The sequence below is a fragment of the Lutra lutra genome, chromosome 11 (genome assembly GCF_902655055.1).
Source record: "Lutra lutra chromosome 11, mLutLut1.2, whole genome shotgun sequence".
Classification (NCBI taxonomy): Eukaryota; Metazoa; Chordata; class Mammalia; order Carnivora; family Mustelidae; genus Lutra; species Lutra lutra.
The window spans coordinates 42,194,281-42,212,109 of record NC_062288.1 but is presented as its reverse complement, the minus strand read 5'-3'; the positions used below and the strand labels follow the sequence as shown (position 1 = coordinate 42,212,109).

Sequence of the window (17,829 nt, the reverse complement as noted above, 5' to 3'; positions counted from 1 at the left end):
CAAATTGGAATGAGTTGATTTCCAGCAGGAAGGAGCACAGAAATGTTACAGAAATATGTTGAATGTGTACACAGAAAAATGTTTTAAAGATTTAGACTAATGGGAAACTGAGGAGTTGGAACAGCTTCCTTATTGGCATACAATTACTGTGAGTGTCTTCTAAAAAAAAAAAAGATACCAAGTGACAGAATGTCCATCTATAAAAGTAAACTATAAAAATAGAAGCTATGGACCCAAAGTGATAGTGTGTATTCCTAGGCTCCAGGTTAAAAACTAGCATTTTTAGCTCTCACTGTCAATATCGGGATGATGAATAAGCTATGGCCCGTACCACAAGCTCCCTGAAGAATTTAATAGAAGACAGTCAATTAAAGTAACAGTGAGTAGGAGCTCCTGGGTAGCTCAGTTGGTTAAGCATCTGACTCTTGATTTCAGCTCAGGTCATGATTTCAGAGTTGTGAGATTGAGATTGAGCCCTGTGTTGAGACCTGCAGTGGGCTCTGCATTGGCATGGAGCCTGTGAAATTCTCTCTCCCTCTCCTTCTGCCCCTTTTGTGGGCAGAGGGAGAGGGAAATAATAATAATAATAATAATAATAATAAAGTAACAATGATTGTGCAATGTGATAAGTGTGAGATAATAGAGGTTTGTAACAAAGTGATATAGGGATCCAGAGGAGGAGCATCTAAAGTCAGACTTGGGGATTGAAGTGTGCTTCCTGGAAGAGGTAATACAAGCTGAGTTTGGGTTTTTGTTTTTGTTTTTGTTTTTATTTGACAGAGAGAGATCACAAGCAGGCAGAGAGGCAGGCAGAGAGAGAGGAGGAAGCAGGCTCCCCGCTGAGCAGAGAGCCCAACTCGGGGCTCGATCCCAAGACCCTAAGATCATGACCTGAGCTGAAGGCAGAGGCTTTAACCCACTGAGCCACCCAGGCACCCCACAAGCTGAGTTTTGAAGGGACAACAAAGGAGGAGAAATACGCTATCAATGGGAATAACATGTGCAAAGGAAGAAGATGGAACCCCTTTATGATTTGGGAGATTGCACTGGGAGAAAAGAATGAAAGAGAGGCAGAGAGAGGCCAAAAATGAAAGTAAAGTGGTCCAGGGCCAGATCATGGGGGGAGTGTGTGCAGGTTACAGAGTCTGGATTTGACCTCAGTGTTTTGGGGAACCAGGGAAGACATTGTTCATGCTTCAGTCTTTTTAGATATTCTCAAATATCCAGATCCCACCACACTTTGGAAGTCAAGGATAGCAAAATGAATCCATAAAGGGAGAGGCCTGAACTTTTCCCTTTCGCTCTATTCAGGACCCACTACTGAGTAAATACGTACAGCACTTCAAACAAGATAATTTTTAGCCAATCAGTTCACCTGTTAATTTATCAGTTGATTTGTATTTGTGAGTTATGATTATTTACAGTGAATGGGCATCAATCAGTAAGCATAATAAAAATATATTGTAATACAAAGGACAAACAGGTGTAGCTTGGGCAGCCAAGAGACAAGCAAATTCCCCAGCCTTTCACATGGTGCATAAACATGAATAAGTGTTCAAAAAAGAACAAAAAGAAAAGGAATAATGGCGTATTTTTTAAACCACAATAAAACACAAGAAAATACCAATGGATAAAAAGGACAGTATTGTAGTCTTTTGCTATCCTGAAATGTGTACTTCTCAGATAAGAAAAAAATTGATAAAGTGGGTACCCTGGGCTCAGTCTTGTGACCTGAGTTAATACTTCCACTAATGACCTGAAAGAGGAAGCGAAACCAGTCAGTTACATTTTCTGATGACAGCATTGCTTTCTTAAGTTAAAAACAGAAAGCAGGGAAAATAAAAAAACCACCAGCTGAACAAACATTAAGGATGTTGGGACAGTGTGATAGCTAGCTAAATTAATCTGGAATGTATCTACATATTATAAACTACATGGTTATGAATAATTTTAACCATGTTTCAACCAAGAGCTTGAAAACAGATGACCTTTTACTCTTTGATGTTACATCAGTAGATATATTGTTATTGTGAGTAATGGTTTGACTTTTAAAATAAGAAGCCAGGATCATAAACTTTTAACGTATTAGAACGTTTTAATGTAATGAGTGACATGTCACGAAGAGAAAGCCCAATAGAGGAAGTGCCAACACCTCCATTTTGGGTAATGTACTGGCTGCTGGGCGGGTTTGAGATTTGTTACAATTGGGAAAGCAAAGTAATTGAGTGAAATGAACATGGACTTTCACATCCTGCCCTCCCCTGCTGGTCAGGTTGGCTTGGGTAAGTTACCTAACGGCTCTGAAACCCAGTTTCCTTCTCTGTGAAATAGAAACAGAATTATGGTTTAGGAATATTGCAAAAATCAATGAGAGTACGTGCATGTATGTAGTTCACCTATTCAGGAAATGATGCAGTACTGGTGAGGACGAAGGATAGTGTCTGTGTAAGTCTAACAGTAATTCAGCAAACAGCATGCTGTGCTTTCTTGAAGAGCACTATTAGGTAGTAGGAAAGTAGGGTCTGATTTGTTCACTCCTGGTATCCTCTCTGCATTCAGTGTTTTGCATACTGGCTACCTGGAGGCGTATAGCCATAGCCACATGAAATTAAATAGTGAGTAGCTTTCACCCTTCTGAAGCTGAATAGTCCAGAGGGTAACTGGGCGTACTTGGGAGCAGGTAGCACACACCACAGTTCCCTGACATAAGAGTGTTTGCAAAAAGACTGACTGCAGAGAGGAAAAACTGCCAACTTAGCTGAGGAGCCTTACAGGAAAAGTTTCTCAGAGGAGAAAACATTTGAGTAGAAGTTGAAAAGGTTGAGTAAGAGTTAGCATGTGAACCGCGAGGGGAGGGCTTTCCAGGCAAAGGAATTGTGCAGAAGTGTGGAAGGAGGTTTGGCATGGTATGGCTGCAGAAGGAAAACTCAGTAGGTCTAGAACATATGGTGCCTGGGAGGTGATGTGGGATGGGTCAAGGGCAGGCTGCAGGGTATGGGTGCAGAGTTTGTATGTCACCCAAGAGGAGGAGAGAGCATCCAACTCAGGCCAGGTGCTGGCCTTTCTGCTTACCTGCTGGTTGGTTTTAGGCAAATTGTGTTGTACCTCCGTTTTCTCTTCTCTTCCAAGGTGGGTAATTTACCTACCTTGAAGAACTGTGGTATAAAACAGTTGTTTAAAAAAACCTCTGCCCTCTAAGAGGGTGTACTTTTTCCCTTTCCTCACCCCAGTGTGGAACACACAATTAAGTGTAATAAAGGAGAGTTAAAACTCTGTTACCTGGAAACTCAAAAGAGTGGACTGTGGGATGGACCCCCACTTCCTCTGAATCATTATTGAACTCATTATCCTAAGGTATTCATCTGCTGCAGTATTTTATACATTCCTAAAACATTACCCTGATACTTTCTTTGGTATGTTCCACTCTCCTAGTTGACTTTTCCACTCATGATCAGAACATGTTATAAACCTGAACTTCTAAAGTACAGAGTAGGGAAGAAATTTGGAGTGATTTCCATTAGTATCTGAAAATGAGCATCTGAATGAAGGTTGCCTACCATGCTTGTGTAAATGAATTGAGATTATGTCAGCTGTATGTGTGCCTTGTCCTGATTATACAGCTGGATCCAAAACTCTTAAACAGTTTTCATTCATCTAAAGGGAATGCTAGCTGAAAGATTCAATTCAGTCTATAAATTCAGCAGTGACATAGCTGGAAAACCCTCAGAATTAACACTGTGTATTTTTTATTGCTGAATTGTTAAAGTTCAAAATGCTTGTTTAGGAGGAAATGAAGTAAAATGACACATATTTTCCTTGTTTGGGGCAAAATCCTGACAAGTAGCCATCATAGCCACAGCATTAAACCTGTATAAATTCTTCTTTCTTTTTCCTCTCCTTTTTCTTCTTTGTTTCTTTGATGGCAACTTGCCTTTCTCTCAATTCTACCTACTCCCCCACCCTCCTTGAAATAGGTCAAAAAGTTTGAACAACCCATTCCATTCCCTTCCCCAGTTTGCCACCACACCCCACACATTTTTTCTAGCCTCTTACTCCTGCCCCACCTGGTTCATTAGCTGCAGTGCTGAGTCTGGCAAGACCAGGAGTTGATCCCTTCCTTCTTTTGTCTTCCAGACTGTGGAAGTGCTTTCCCCAATGCCATGTTGAACTACCTTGTCCCTCTATTTCCTCATATCAGTGGAACATGCCTCTTTCTCTGGACTTATTCGAAAATCAATCTCTTTCTCTCTCCCTATTCACTATCTTTCTCCTGGTATTTAGAGGTAATTCTCTAAAGTGTAGTGTTAGAATGATGCTGTTAAGTGTGAAAGTGTTTGTTTCCTGCACTATAGAGTGTAGTTTTTCTGGGTTGTTGTTTTTTTTTTTTTTTTTTTTGCTGTCTTGAGGGAAAATCCCAAACTACTATGTGTGTGCATCCATGTGTGTGCATGTTTGTGTATGTAGTGGGGTAGTAGGAATGTGTGAACTTTATATGTACATCTAAATATCATTCAATTCCAGTGGACTAGATTCGTTATGAAAGCACAAAGGAAAAAATGCACATAAAATGAGCTTTCTCCGGAAAGTATAGAAACATAATTATTAAAACTATTCGTACTATCATATGTTGATTTTTAAAAAACAGAACTTTCAAAATCACCCACCAGTTGATTAAGAACATCATTTTATCTATTTGTTAATAAACCTACATTTTAATAGGGCATGAACCAGATGTGAAAAGCATATAACTGAAGACAATGATTATAGTTCCTTGAGTAAGCCAAGCATGCTCCAGCCTCAGGGCTTTTCCACTCTTCATTCTTTCTGCTCAGAGGGCTCTTCTCCCTGCTCTCTGCATGATTTGCTTCCCCTAGGTCCCTGTTCCAAGATCACCTTCTCAGAAAGCTTTTACGAGACCATTCCACGTTAAACAGAATCCTCCACCATTCCTCCCAAGCCCTGCAAATCTATCTTTCCTATGCTGCTTTATTTTTGTCATCTAAAAAACGTAGATTTACTTTAGCTGTTTATTGTTCCTCTTCACCCACTAGAATGTAACCATCATGAAAACAGAGATGTTGCTTTATTCCTGTTTCTCTGCAGTACCTAGAACTATAGGTGTTCAGTAACATTTCTTGAGAGAAGAGAAGGAATTCAAGAAGCAAGAATGGCACCAAGTAGAGCTAAAATCTGGAAAGCTTTGAGGTTTATGAAACATTCTAATACCAACAGTACTGCTTTGAGTGTGGAAATAGGCCTACTATTAGGAACAGATGGCTTAATAAATTACATATTCCTTCTCTGTTAATAAATTTGAATGGCTCATTAATGAGTAACTTTTCCCTCATCAACTATCAGGTCATCCTGCTACAGCACATATGGACAGGGAAGTCAGTATAAATGTTTGGTCCTTTGTCAAAATACTGAGTTGGTTCACTTGGCATTTTCAACAGATGCCCAATGAGGTCTTTTGGTTTTCAGTTAGTTTGTTCATTTCCTTCTTTTTAAGTATCATTATGAATTCATAGACTTGAATATGTTTTATGGGTCTTCACTGTTGCCTATAACACTTTATTGATGCTCAAATTGTCTTAACTTTGGCTAGTGAGAGCCTCTTCAGGTTGACTCTTGGGTCCTTTTGGCATAATCCTGGTAGTGTCTAACTTGCTTTCTTATACAACTAAATATTTCAGGATCATCTTATATATCTTGCACTAGCCCTAGAATCAGCCATTTTGACAAGGATCCTTTTAAGAGAGACATGGTAGGGGCACCTGGGTGGCTTAATTGGTGAAGTGTCTTCCTTTGGCTCAGGTCATGATCCCAGGTTCCTGGGATTAAGCACCTCATCGAGCTCCCTGCTTCGCAGGGAACCTGCTTCTTCTCTCCCTCTGCCTGCCACTCCCCCTGCTTGTGCACTCTCTTTCTCTCTCTCTCTCTCTCTGTCAAATAAATAAAATCTGTCAAATAAAAAAAAAAAGAGAGAGAAGAGACATGGTAGTTAGAGACCATAGTCTGGGTGCTAAGGATCCTCATTACTTCTAATTTAGCCATCACTTTTGACCTTTACTGTGGACAGAACTAGAAAAAATATATATATATATATATATATTTTTTTTTTTTTTAAAGATTTTATTTATTTATTTGACAGAGAGATCACAAGCAGGCAGAGAGGCAGGCAGAGAGAGAGGAGGAAGCAGGCTCCCCGCCGAGCAGAGAGCCCGATGCGGGGCTCTATTCCAGGACCCCGAGATCATGACCCGAGCCGAAGGCAGCAGCCTAACCCACTGAGCCACCCAGGCGCCCCAGAAAATATATTTTTGAATAGTCTAATGTTAATGATGAAGGCAAAGAAAGCAGAACTACTAAACTTCTATTGTATTTTCATTGCCATTAAAGGAAGTGGTGTTAAAACTGGAAAGGATAGAAAGTCACTCTTAAAGAAAACTTGAAGCTCAGTCTGTAAAAGTGGCTAATACATATTAAATATATTTAAATACACTTAGATGGATTATGTTACAGAAAGAACTTATGTATCCAAGTCTAGAAATACTGGTAGTAAGCTTTGGGAAATCAGAGATGGCAGAAATTACACAATAAGAAAGAATATCCTATTTGTAAAAGAGAATACTAAAAACTCAAAAATTCACTACAGTAAATTTCACTCTGATTCTTCATCAAATTTAGATCTGATTACACTATAAATAGATTTAAGGACTTAGAAAAAATTGGAATTGTTCTGAAGCTGAATGGATTCACTTGAACACCAGACTAACACCATTTTGTCTTATTTATAATAATTTGTAAGTCTCATATCATGCTCTATTAGATAAAATGGGTAAAAATGAGTTAGATATTGGATTTTAAAAAAACAAAATTAAGCTAGGTCTAGTCTCAGGACTCTTTTTTTAAAAAATATTTATTTATTTATTTGACAGAGAGATCACAAGTAGGCAGAGAGGCAGGCAGAGAGAGAGGGAAACAGGCTCCCTGCTGAGCAGAGAGCCCAATGCAGGACTCAATCCCAGAACGCTGAGATCATGACCTGAGCCAAAGGCAGAAGCTTTAATCCACTGAGCCACCCAGGCACCCAAAGAACGCACTTTAAATATAAAGATACAGATACATTAAAAGTAAAAAAGATTTTTTTAAGTAAAAAGATTAATATATCACCTGTAAATCCTAATCAAAAGAATTCTGAAATGGCTATATTAATTTAGACAAAATAGACTTCAGAATAAGGACTTTTACCAGAAAGTAATATAATCTTGACGAAATATGGTAATCCAAGGAATGGAGATCAATTTAAAATCAGTAAACATAATTTGCTATGTGAAAAGACCAAAACCACACTATATGATTATTACAGTGGGGCTAGAAAAAGCATTTGATAAAATCCAATATCTATTTTTTATAAAAATTGTCAACAAACTAAAATTAGAAGAGAACATATTCAATCTGTCATTGGGCATGTATGAAAAATGTACAGCTAATATCATACTTAATTATGAAAGACTAAACCCTCGCCCCCATCCCAACCCAAGATCAGGAGCAAGGCGAGTATGCTTGCTCACACCAGCTTCTTTTCAGCATTATCAAAACTGTACAATAAGGCAAGAAAAGGAAATAAAGACATATAAATTGGAAAGGAAGAAGGAAAACTGCCTATAATCTCAGATAATGTGATATATTACACAGATCCATAATTCCATCAATCAGTCCATCTATCTATTTATCTAGAGATGATATCCTAAGGAACCTCCAAAAAAAAAGCTTTTAAAACTAATAATTGAATTTAAAAAGATCATAGAATGCAAGATTAGGTTATAAAAATTAATTATATATATATATATATTTTTTTTTTAAAGATTTTATTTATTTATTTGACAGACAGAGATCACAGGCAGAGAGGCAGGCAGAGAGAGAGGAGGAAGCAGGCTTCACTCAGAGCAGAGAGCCCTATGTGGGGCTTGATCCCAAGACCCTGGGATCATGACCCGAGCCAAAGGCAGAGGTTTTAACCCACTGAGCCACCCAGGTGCCCAAAAATTAATTATATGTTTAGTGAGCGATTGGAACTCTAAATTTATGTTTTTATAGCATCAAAAATATGAAATATTTTACAGTAAATTTAATAAAATGTCAAGGCCTGACATCAACCAAACACTAACATCAACCAAACAAAATGCTGGAAATTTTTAAAAGACTCAGTAAACATAAAGATAAACCATTTCCTCAGCTTAAAGATATTGTTAATATATCAATTCCAAGTAAATCTGTAGCTTCAGTGTAATCCTATCAATAGCATGAAGGCTTTTTTGAAGAAATGGAGAAGCTGTCCCAAAGATATATATAGAAATATGAAGAACTCAGAATAACCAAAACAAAAAGAAAAAAGAAAATGTCATTGGGTTTATACTACTTGACTTAAAGACTCATTATAAAACTACAGTAATCAAGATAGTGTGGCGTTGGTATAAGGATAGACATATAGATCAAATAATACATGAAGAAGCCCAGAAATGGATCCACACTTTAATAAAGGCTTGTTGATTTTTGCCAAAAATGTAGAGACAATGTAATGGACAATTGGATAATTTTTCAACAAATGGTCCTGAAACAACTGGTTATCTACTTCTGGGGACAACAAAATGAACCAATATCCCTGCCTCACACCATCTACAGAGGTTAACTTGAACTGGATCATAGAACTAAATGTAATAGCTAAAAATATTAAATTTCCAGGAGGAAAAAGCACAGGAAAAAATATCTTTATGATGTTAGGTTAGGGAATGGTTTGATAAGACACAAAAACTGGAAAATATAAAACCAATTAGATATAATCAAAATTTAAAACTTTTCTCTTCAAAAGGCACTATTAAGCTAACGAAAGGGTTATTGTAGGAATCAGTTTGTAATGTACAAAAATATTGAATCACTCTGATGTACACCTCAAACAAATAGGATATTGTGTATCTATTACACTTCAATAAAAACAAATTTAAAAAAAAAAACTTGAAGAAAGAAAAAGTGAAAAGCAAGTTAAAGATTTAAAGAAAATATTTTCGAGTTTATGACTGATAATGGATTTATATTTAGAACATGAGGAACTCATAACTTAGTAATAAAAAGGCAAACCTAATTTTTAAAGAAGTGGAAAGATTTGAATAAGCACATTACTAAAGATATGCAAGTGGCAAATAAGACATAAAAAGAATTTCAACATCTTTAGTCATTAGAGAAATGCAAATTAAAATCATAATGACTATGACTACACATTCATTAGAATGGCTAGAACTTAAAAGACTGAAAATACCAAGTGTTAATGAGGATGTGGAACAAATGGAACTTGGATTCATTATTGGCGGGAATGCAAAATGATAGTTACTTTGGAAAACAGTTTGGCAATTCTTTATAAAATTAAATACACAGTTACTAAAAGACCTAACATTCCTACTCCTAGATATTTGCCTAAGAGAAATGAAAAACATGTCCATACAAAGACTTATGCTCAAATGTTTACAGCAACTTTATTCAAAATAGCCAAACCCAAATGAATATACAAATTACACTGTATCCATGCAATTAAATACTAGTCAGAAATAAGGAAGAACACAATGCTAACATATGCAACAACACTGATCTCAAAGGGATTATGCTGAGTGAAAGAATCCAGCCACAAAAAGACTAGACTAAATTGTATTATTCCATTGATATGAAACTCTTGTTCCAAGTTCAAAAATCCTTTAAAAAGGGCTCTGATTCATCCAGCTGGAATCAGACGCCTTTCCCTGAATCAGGCAACCATGATGTGTTATGATTGACTCAACTTGGGCTAAGATGGCCTTCTCTGGGCCACTGTGGGAGTGAAGAAATGCCCTATAAAAGAATATACCAGCTCCCATTTAAACCACATGATTAGAATAAAGGGAAGGAATATTTTTTCAAAATGGAGGGAGGATTTTTTTGAGGGAAGACCAAAAAACAGATTGCTCCTGAGTCAACGGTTGGCTGCCTACACACATGCATGGTGCACACAGTCTCTTTGACATACTTCCATGCATAATACAGTGTCAAAATTGCTCCTCTCACCAATGGCTAAGTGTATGATGCAATCAAGTGATACAGTAAAGTGATTCAGGAAGGTGTTTGGTTCTCTTACCCTCAAGAGGTCTTGGTTCATTGGCCAGAAAAAAAGATCTTTTAACGAAGCCAAATATCTGACCTTTTGTTCTCCAAGTGACTTCAGATGGGCTAGACTTTCTCTTGTGGCATCTTATAACCAAAAGCCAAAAAAATAATTGGTATATTCTCTGATCTTAAAAATTTTCTCTGGATGTAGGATCACTGCCTCAGAGGAAAATATGGTGAACAAATCCATTTTAATGAGGGAGGAGTATTGACAGCTGGTTGGGACAGAAACCAAGAATTTTGATGTGGTGTGAGGTATCTGTGAGAAGTTGATATGAGTAGAAACATCTGGTGGAAAAGCAAGTTAGATAATGATACTGGATTTGGAGTGGTTAGATCCATAGGAGTTATCCTCCACACCCTCAACATCAAATCCCTCACTAGGTCCTGCCTGTTTTACCCCCTAATTATCTCTGGAATCAGAGCACTTTCTTTTCTGTATATCAGTATCACTACCCAACTCAAGTCACCGTCATCTCTCCCCTTGACTCCATCCTCATCTACGCTCATCTCCTTCCTCCAATCCATCTTCATACTATAATGAGTGGACTTTTTAAACTGAAAATAAAATTCTGTCTCTCCCATGCTTAAAGGCCTCCATTGTCTTTCTGCCACTTTTAGGATAAAAATAAAATCCTAAGCATATGCCTCCAAGGACTCTGCTCTAGGATGTGCCCCAGCCCACCTCATTTCCTACCATCCTTCTGCTACACTGCTTTCAGGGACCTACATTATTGCCCTCACCCCAGGGCCTTTGCATATACTCCTTTCTCTGCTGGCGTATTCTCACATAATTAATCATGTTCAGTCCTGAATAGAATTTGAGCACTGCTTTCTTAGAGAATGTTCTCTTGGTCAGATACCTTAGTAAATCATTCTTGTGGGGCAGTATGGCTTTCCTTCATTCAGTTTGATATATTGCCCTCACTGATGTGAAAACCCCCACTGGACTGTCAACTCCATGAGGGCAGAGACCACCTCTGTTTTACTCACTACTACCAGCATGTAGAATGTACTTGGTGAATATTTGCTAAATGATTGGATGGATGGATGGTGGGAGGCAGAGCCATTTCCTGGAAGAAAATGTAAAAGTAAGAGTAGGATTGTAGTTTTTTTTTTTTTTTTTTTTTTTTAATGAAAGAAAACACACACAAAAAAATTCAAAAACCACTCTCAGATTATTTGGTTGTGGAGCAGTATGAAGACCTTTCCAAATGGATGGGGCAGGCAGATTGAAATAAGAGGATAAATAGATTTGAGTTCACCATATGTAGTTCAAGTTGGGGCTAAGAGGTAGAATTTCAGGTTAGGAGAAATAAGTACAGAGAAATGCCCTGTAGTTTTGGCACTGAAGACATTGCTCCCTTCTCTGGTAAATTGAATTTCTACAGCCTGGGGAAGGCAGGACTCACACTAAAGGGAGTTTAATATGCGTAATCATTTCCTAGAGCTTAGAGAATAAGAGGAGAAAGGTGGGGCAACAAATAAAACTAAGAAATAGACAAAGGGTACATTTATTTGAAGATATTTTTAAAGAACCTTGACACCCACAGGAGTTCCTCAAGATGTTTATGTAATTGAATATAATTTATCTGGGATTGAAAGAATAATAATCAAAACATTTTTATTTAATTGCATCTGGAGGCATATGAAATTAGACTCTTGATGGTGGCCTATGATTGACTGTGTCCTCAGTGCTTTGTCCTCAGGCTGCAGACTGGAAATGTGTTTTAGAGAGTAGACATGGAGCACAAAATATTAAATGAACTTTACCATATTCGAAATGCCCAACAGTGTAACATCCTCCTTGTTTGGCAGGGAAAGGACTCAACATTTGGTAACTCAGCAGTGCATTAAGTATTTTAATAATCATTGTTGACACACAAAACATATGGCCTTTCAGAACTTATTGGGCCAAGTGTTGAAGTCTTCTTCTAGGTTTCTAAAATTACTTTACAAAATTTAAACAAAATAAGGCACATTTCAAAGTATATTAATTCACGAGCTTTATGTTATAGACAACTGAAGTAAGTTTTCTTATAGGATGAAAGAATATCTACGTAAAGGAAAAAACAAAATCTACAGCCCCCCAAATTAATTTACATTTAATTAGAAGATCTCGAGCCTCCCCATTAGTAGGCCAGTCTTGTGGATATCTTGTATTTATTGTTTTTACTCCTATTCATGCTCAGATATTACCCCCCATCTCAGAAGCCTTTATTGTTCACCTGTTTATCATTTATATCAGTTATCTGTGGCCACAATACTGTGAAATAAGCAACTCTAACATTCAGTATCTTTTTTTTATTAACACATAATGTATTATTTGCCCCAGGGGTACAGGTCCGTGAATCATCAGGCTTACACACTTCACAGCACTCACCATAGCACATACCCTCCCCAATGTCCATAACCCAGCCACCCTATCCCTACCCCCAACACACCCAGCAACCCTCAGTTTGTTTCGTGAGATTGAGTCTTTTATGGTTGGTCTCCCTCCTGATCCCATCTTAACATTCAATATCTTAAGACAATAAGCATTTCTTATCACTCACAAGTCTTTGGGTTAACAGGGCAATTCTGGTTTCTGCTAGGCTCACTCCTGAGTATGTCGTCAGCTATGGGGTAGGAAGGGCTTCTGCTCACTATGGGTGGCCTCCCTCACATGTCTGCGGGTCAGCTGGCCAAAGGCTAATCTGTTGGGACAACTGGGCTCCCCTCCTTGTGTCTCTTGCATGCACAAGACTCTCATAGCCCTCCAGCTGGCCAGCCCAGGCATATTCTCAGGATGGCCTGGGCATGTTCTCATGACCATCTCATAGAAGCAAGAAAGTGGAAACATGCTAGCTTTTCTTCCAAGCTTCCAGTTTCATCACATTTGTTAACATCTCACTGGCCAAAGCAAGTCACATGCCAAGCCCCGAGTCAGCACAGTGGGAGGAGCCTACAAAGTTAAAGGGCAAAGGTGGGAGGCCAGTTTTAGGGGCTTTAATGACATCAACCTACCCTCATGCCCTACACCACCCCTAGCTTTAATCAATCCCTTCACTGTACTACCTCTGTTCTGCAGTCTTAGTTTTATTGTATTTTTCCCATTGTATTATAATATAGTTGCTAATCTGTCTTCTTTAGAAGACTAGAGGGTCTTTATTCCTAAGTGCATTCATGCATAAGTGTTTACTGACCCATTGCTTCATTCATTCATTCATTCATTCATTATTAGTTAATTTATTTACTGACCCAAGACTTACTCCTTTATAGAGGCCCCAGTGCCTAGCAGTAATGCTGACACCATAATAGGTGCTCACCAAATATGTGCTGAATGAATGCATATGTGAAAGTTCATACCCATATTCATCTTGCCCTTCAGAAGAAAAGGGTGGAGACAGATGCCTCTCAGGATCCCAGCTGAGGAAGTCTTCCTGGCTTAAGCAACTGGTGAACCAGTGGGGGCTTGCAGTGAGGATCTCAAATGCTTTGAGACATCTTTTTCTTCACACTCTCCCATGTCTTCCCTCTAGAACTTGGGTTTTCAATTAGCAATAACCATGCCTCGGATAAACCTCATTGGCTTCGATACTGCCACTGCACAAAGCTGGACCTTGGGTCTTCTTTTTTGTGTCTCCTTAGTCCTCTCAAAGGAAGATAGAAAATCACTACTTTTAACTAATTCTAAATTCATTTTATAGTCTGTGCTCCCAAGCATCTTTGCCTCTAGTTTCTCCACTTTACAGTGGGAAATGGTCGAGCTCTGGGATTTATTTAAACTTATGGTGTAGTCAGTTTGGGAGCACCTAGATGGCTTCTATGCTCTGGTTTTCCTGGCCATATAGACCAGAAATTCAGAGGAATTCTAAGGAAATGTTTTATATAGCTACATATACAAGACCTTATTCATATAGGATATTAATCCTATCAAAATGGTGTTAAATGCATTGGCTCATTGTTTTACAATTCTATAGAATTGGGTTTCTGGGTAGAATCACAATTTTGAGCTTCTTGATTTTCCAGTGACCAGTGTAAGTTGCTTGAGAGGCAGAATAGTATGGCTTTAGAGTTAGGCAGGCTAATCTAGAATGGCAGCTTTGCTCATTAGTTACTTCCACAGATGAATCCTCTTACCCTCAGCAGTCAGAGATGGTATAACAGAGGCTAAAAGAGAATGACTGGCATGTGGTGAGTGAATTGTATTAATTATTCAGTTGTATCAATTATACTAATTGTGAATTTTATCTATTGTTAAATTGCTTCAATTGTTAAATTGTTACAAATGGTAACAACTGTAACATTTGTCACTATTACTATATAATGCCCCATAATCTTGTAAACTGTGAATATTAGTAGTAGTATCAGTTTTATATCAAATATAAAAACTGTTTTATATCAAATATAAAAACTTTTATATCAAATAATCTTCATGTTTATTTTTATTACAAAAATAAAATCATTTCTAAAACAACTTTAAAGGTTATACTTAAAATGGTACTTAGGCATTTTACCTTTTGAAATAGCCTGGAAAATTTCTTCATTCAGTCACCAAATATATACTCAGCACCTACTCTGTACCAGGTCACCAGGTGCCGATCATGCGATGGTGATCGAGGTAGACATCATCCTTGCCTCCTGGTAAAGAACTATCACTAATGAGTCGACATTACTCCCAGGTTGCAGTTACCTACCTGGTAACTACAACTGCCTGAATTGTCTGAGGTAAAATATTTGGTATTTGGCTGGCTTTCCCTGGTTGAAATAGTGTGGTAATGCTTCAGATTGGAGGAAGGAGAAATTGTGACTTTACCCTTTTTAATGTAGCTATATTATTTTTAAAACCTATTTTTAAAAGATGTATTTATTTTAGAGAGAGCATGATGGGGGGAGGGGAGGAAGGAAGGGAGAGGGACAAGCAGACTGCACTGAACATGGAGCCCAATGAGGGGCTCGATCCCACAACCCTGAGACCATGACCTGAAATGGAATCAAGAGTCCGAGGCTTAACCGACTGGGCCACCCAGGCGCCCCTTAAAATCTTCCATTTTATTATCAAATAATGTATAGAATTGACATTTTTGAATCTTTTACTGACCTCACTCTATTTTGAACTATTGCATGGCTGGGGGATGGGGGGAGAATTGCTTGTGTACATACTCAGTAATAAAAAGTTGAAAAGTTTACCAGCTTTTTAGGCTGTGTTACATTTCTCTTATGTGGTATCCTCAGTTGGATCTTGGAACAGAAAAGACATCAGTGGAAAAGCTTGTCAAATCTAAATAAAAGTCTGTTGTTTAGATAATAGGATTGTGTCAGTGTTGCTTTCTTATTTTTAACAAATGTACTGTGTTATGTAAGATGCTAGCATTAGTGAAGCTGTTTGAAGAATATATGGGAAGTCAGCTTCAAAGAAACATAGGGAAAAAACAACAGGGTGAAGGTTATTCCCTTGCCACCATGTATGTTTCCAGACTTCTGCCCACTATGGTCATTTAGTGAATGCTCTGAGAAGAGAGGAAGTTTAACTTTTGACTGACAAAAATAGGATGGCAAATCTACTGTAATATCATCATTTGCAGAGCTATTGTTGAAGTCCTTCGGTGGTAAAGAACGGATGTTGTAGGAACCTCTCACTTGCCTGAAATTTTCAAAGGTGTTTTCTTGTATGAGAGGGAGAAGCCCACTATGGGTCTTCCCTCACTGGCAAATTTTAACCACTTACAAGCCTAAGTGGTTCAAAAGTCCCCTTTTACTTTCATAGGTACAAACACAAGTACGTCTTGCCAAAAAAAGCTTTGACAAGTTGAAGATGGATGTATGTCAGAAAGTGGATCTTCTTGGAGCAAGCCGATGCAATCTGTTGTCTCATATGCTAGCAACATACCAGGTAAAAAAAAAAAAAAAAAAAAAAAAAAAAAGTGATGTTGGTTACAACAAACCAAGAATGTTATGAGGTTTAGGGGGACAGAAAAATGGTGTTGGAGCTAAAAGTATGGTGTAGGCATTATGAAGTTCTGAATGTCTTGCCCCCAATTTACTTTCCACACTTCTCCCTTCTAGTAGACCTACAGTGTGCTCAAACTGAATATTAGCTCTTTCCTGTTCACACACTGCACTTTCTCACTTTCCTGCACTTACTTAGGTGGTACCGTCTGCCTGAGTGCCTTTCCCTTCCATTGTACCTTTCCATAGTCCCCTCTGTTTGATATATCATTCTGAGTATCACGTCCTTCAGAAAGCCTCCTCTGAATTAACCCCATGTGTGGCCTCTATTTCCCGTGGCGCCATCTACTTACTCATGAGGTTGTCATAATTCAAGGAACTATTAATTTTTGTCTCCTTCTAGCTTGAGTTCCTTTATGATAGTTCTTATATCCAACAACAGGGCTATTGGGTACCAACTGAGTATGGGAGGCTAGATCCTGGGTGTTATAGGGAATGTAAAAAGTAATAAGACCAAATTCCCAGACCAAATTCCCTGTCCTCAAGGAATTTAAAGTTTCAGAAGAAAATCAGAGGTAGGGATATACAGTCTGACTATATTGTTTCTGTATTTTAAGGAAAAAGCAGGTGTGAGTGCTAAGTGAAATAAGTTCTACACAATCCAGTGAGGGTTTGAAGAGGGACAAATTGAATCAGTGGAGGGATCACAAAAGCAGATTGATCATGATCCCTGGGTTTTGGGGGATGAATCACACAGGACAAGTACCAAAAAAAAAAAAAAAAAAAAAAACAACAGAACAGTGTCCCAAAATGGTGGAGCATTATTAGCCATGGGAGGCAGTCCTGGGGGACCTGGGAAGCATTTAGTTTGTCTGAAATACAAGGTGTAAGGAGGTGCATAATGGAAAACAAGGCTGCAGAGATGAGCTGGAATCCTATTTGGGAGGGCCTCAAAAGCCACAGATGGGCACCCTTCTCCAGGGCCTATGGCTTAGAACTGGGAGTTCGAAACATTAATAACTGTGCTGTCTTTCCTTACAGACTACTCTGCTTCATTTTTGGGAGAAAACTTCTCATACTATGGCAGCCATCCACGAGAGCTTCAAAGGTTACCAACCATATGAATTCACTACGCTAAAGGTATGAAAGCTAGAGAGGCCATTAGAAAATCTTATGAAAAGTAATGTTTTGTTTACATCAGAGAGTGTCCATGGCAGCAATCATCATGATTGCAACAGACTCCCAGTGTCAAAGAAGAAACCATGCCCCCAGTATAGTCTTTTACTGCATCAGTATTCATTACAGTAATACAGAAACACAGCTGGAACCTTGGGGTACCTATTACTGGAAGGTGAATTGTGGGAACTGGTCCTGCTTCTTTAAATGACTTGTATTGGGCTCTCTGCTCAGCAGAAAGCCTGCTCCCCACACCCCCCCCCGTGCCTGCCTCTCTGCCTACTTGTGATCTCTCTCTCTGTCAAATAAATAAATTTTTAAAAATCTTTAAATGACTTATATGATGCTGTTAAAAGGAAGTTTGTACAAGTCTAGTATAGTCTATTACTTTTTTTTTTTTAAAGATTTTATTTATTTGACAGAGAGAGAGATCACAAGCAGAGAGAGAGAGAGAGAGAGAGAGAGAGAGAGGAGGAAGCAGGCTCCCTGCCTAGCAGAGAGCCTGATGCGGGACTCGATCCCAGAACCCCG

The 17,829-nt window shown here is 38.4% G+C and overlaps 1 protein-coding gene and 1 pseudogene across 20 annotated transcripts in view; one reads left to right on the top strand and one right to left on the bottom strand.

Annotated features, from left to right (window-relative positions):
- The window catches only part of ICA1 (islet cell autoantigen 1), a 148,321-nt gene that overhangs the window by 86,072 nt on the left and 44,420 nt on the right, over nucleotides 1-17,829 (top strand). For all 20 annotated transcript variants that reach the window (XM_047695110.1, XM_047695109.1, XM_047695122.1 and 17 more), the window contains 2 exons: nucleotides 15,941-16,066; nucleotides 17,164-17,262. In XM_047695110.1, the coding sequence (XP_047551066.1) occupies nucleotides 15,941-16,066; nucleotides 17,164-17,262 (225 nt within the window). The remainder of the gene's footprint in view (nucleotides 1-15,940; nucleotides 16,067-17,163; nucleotides 17,263-17,829) is intronic.
- On the bottom strand, nucleotides 13,707-13,788 carry LOC125081491 (uncharacterized; annotated as a pseudogene).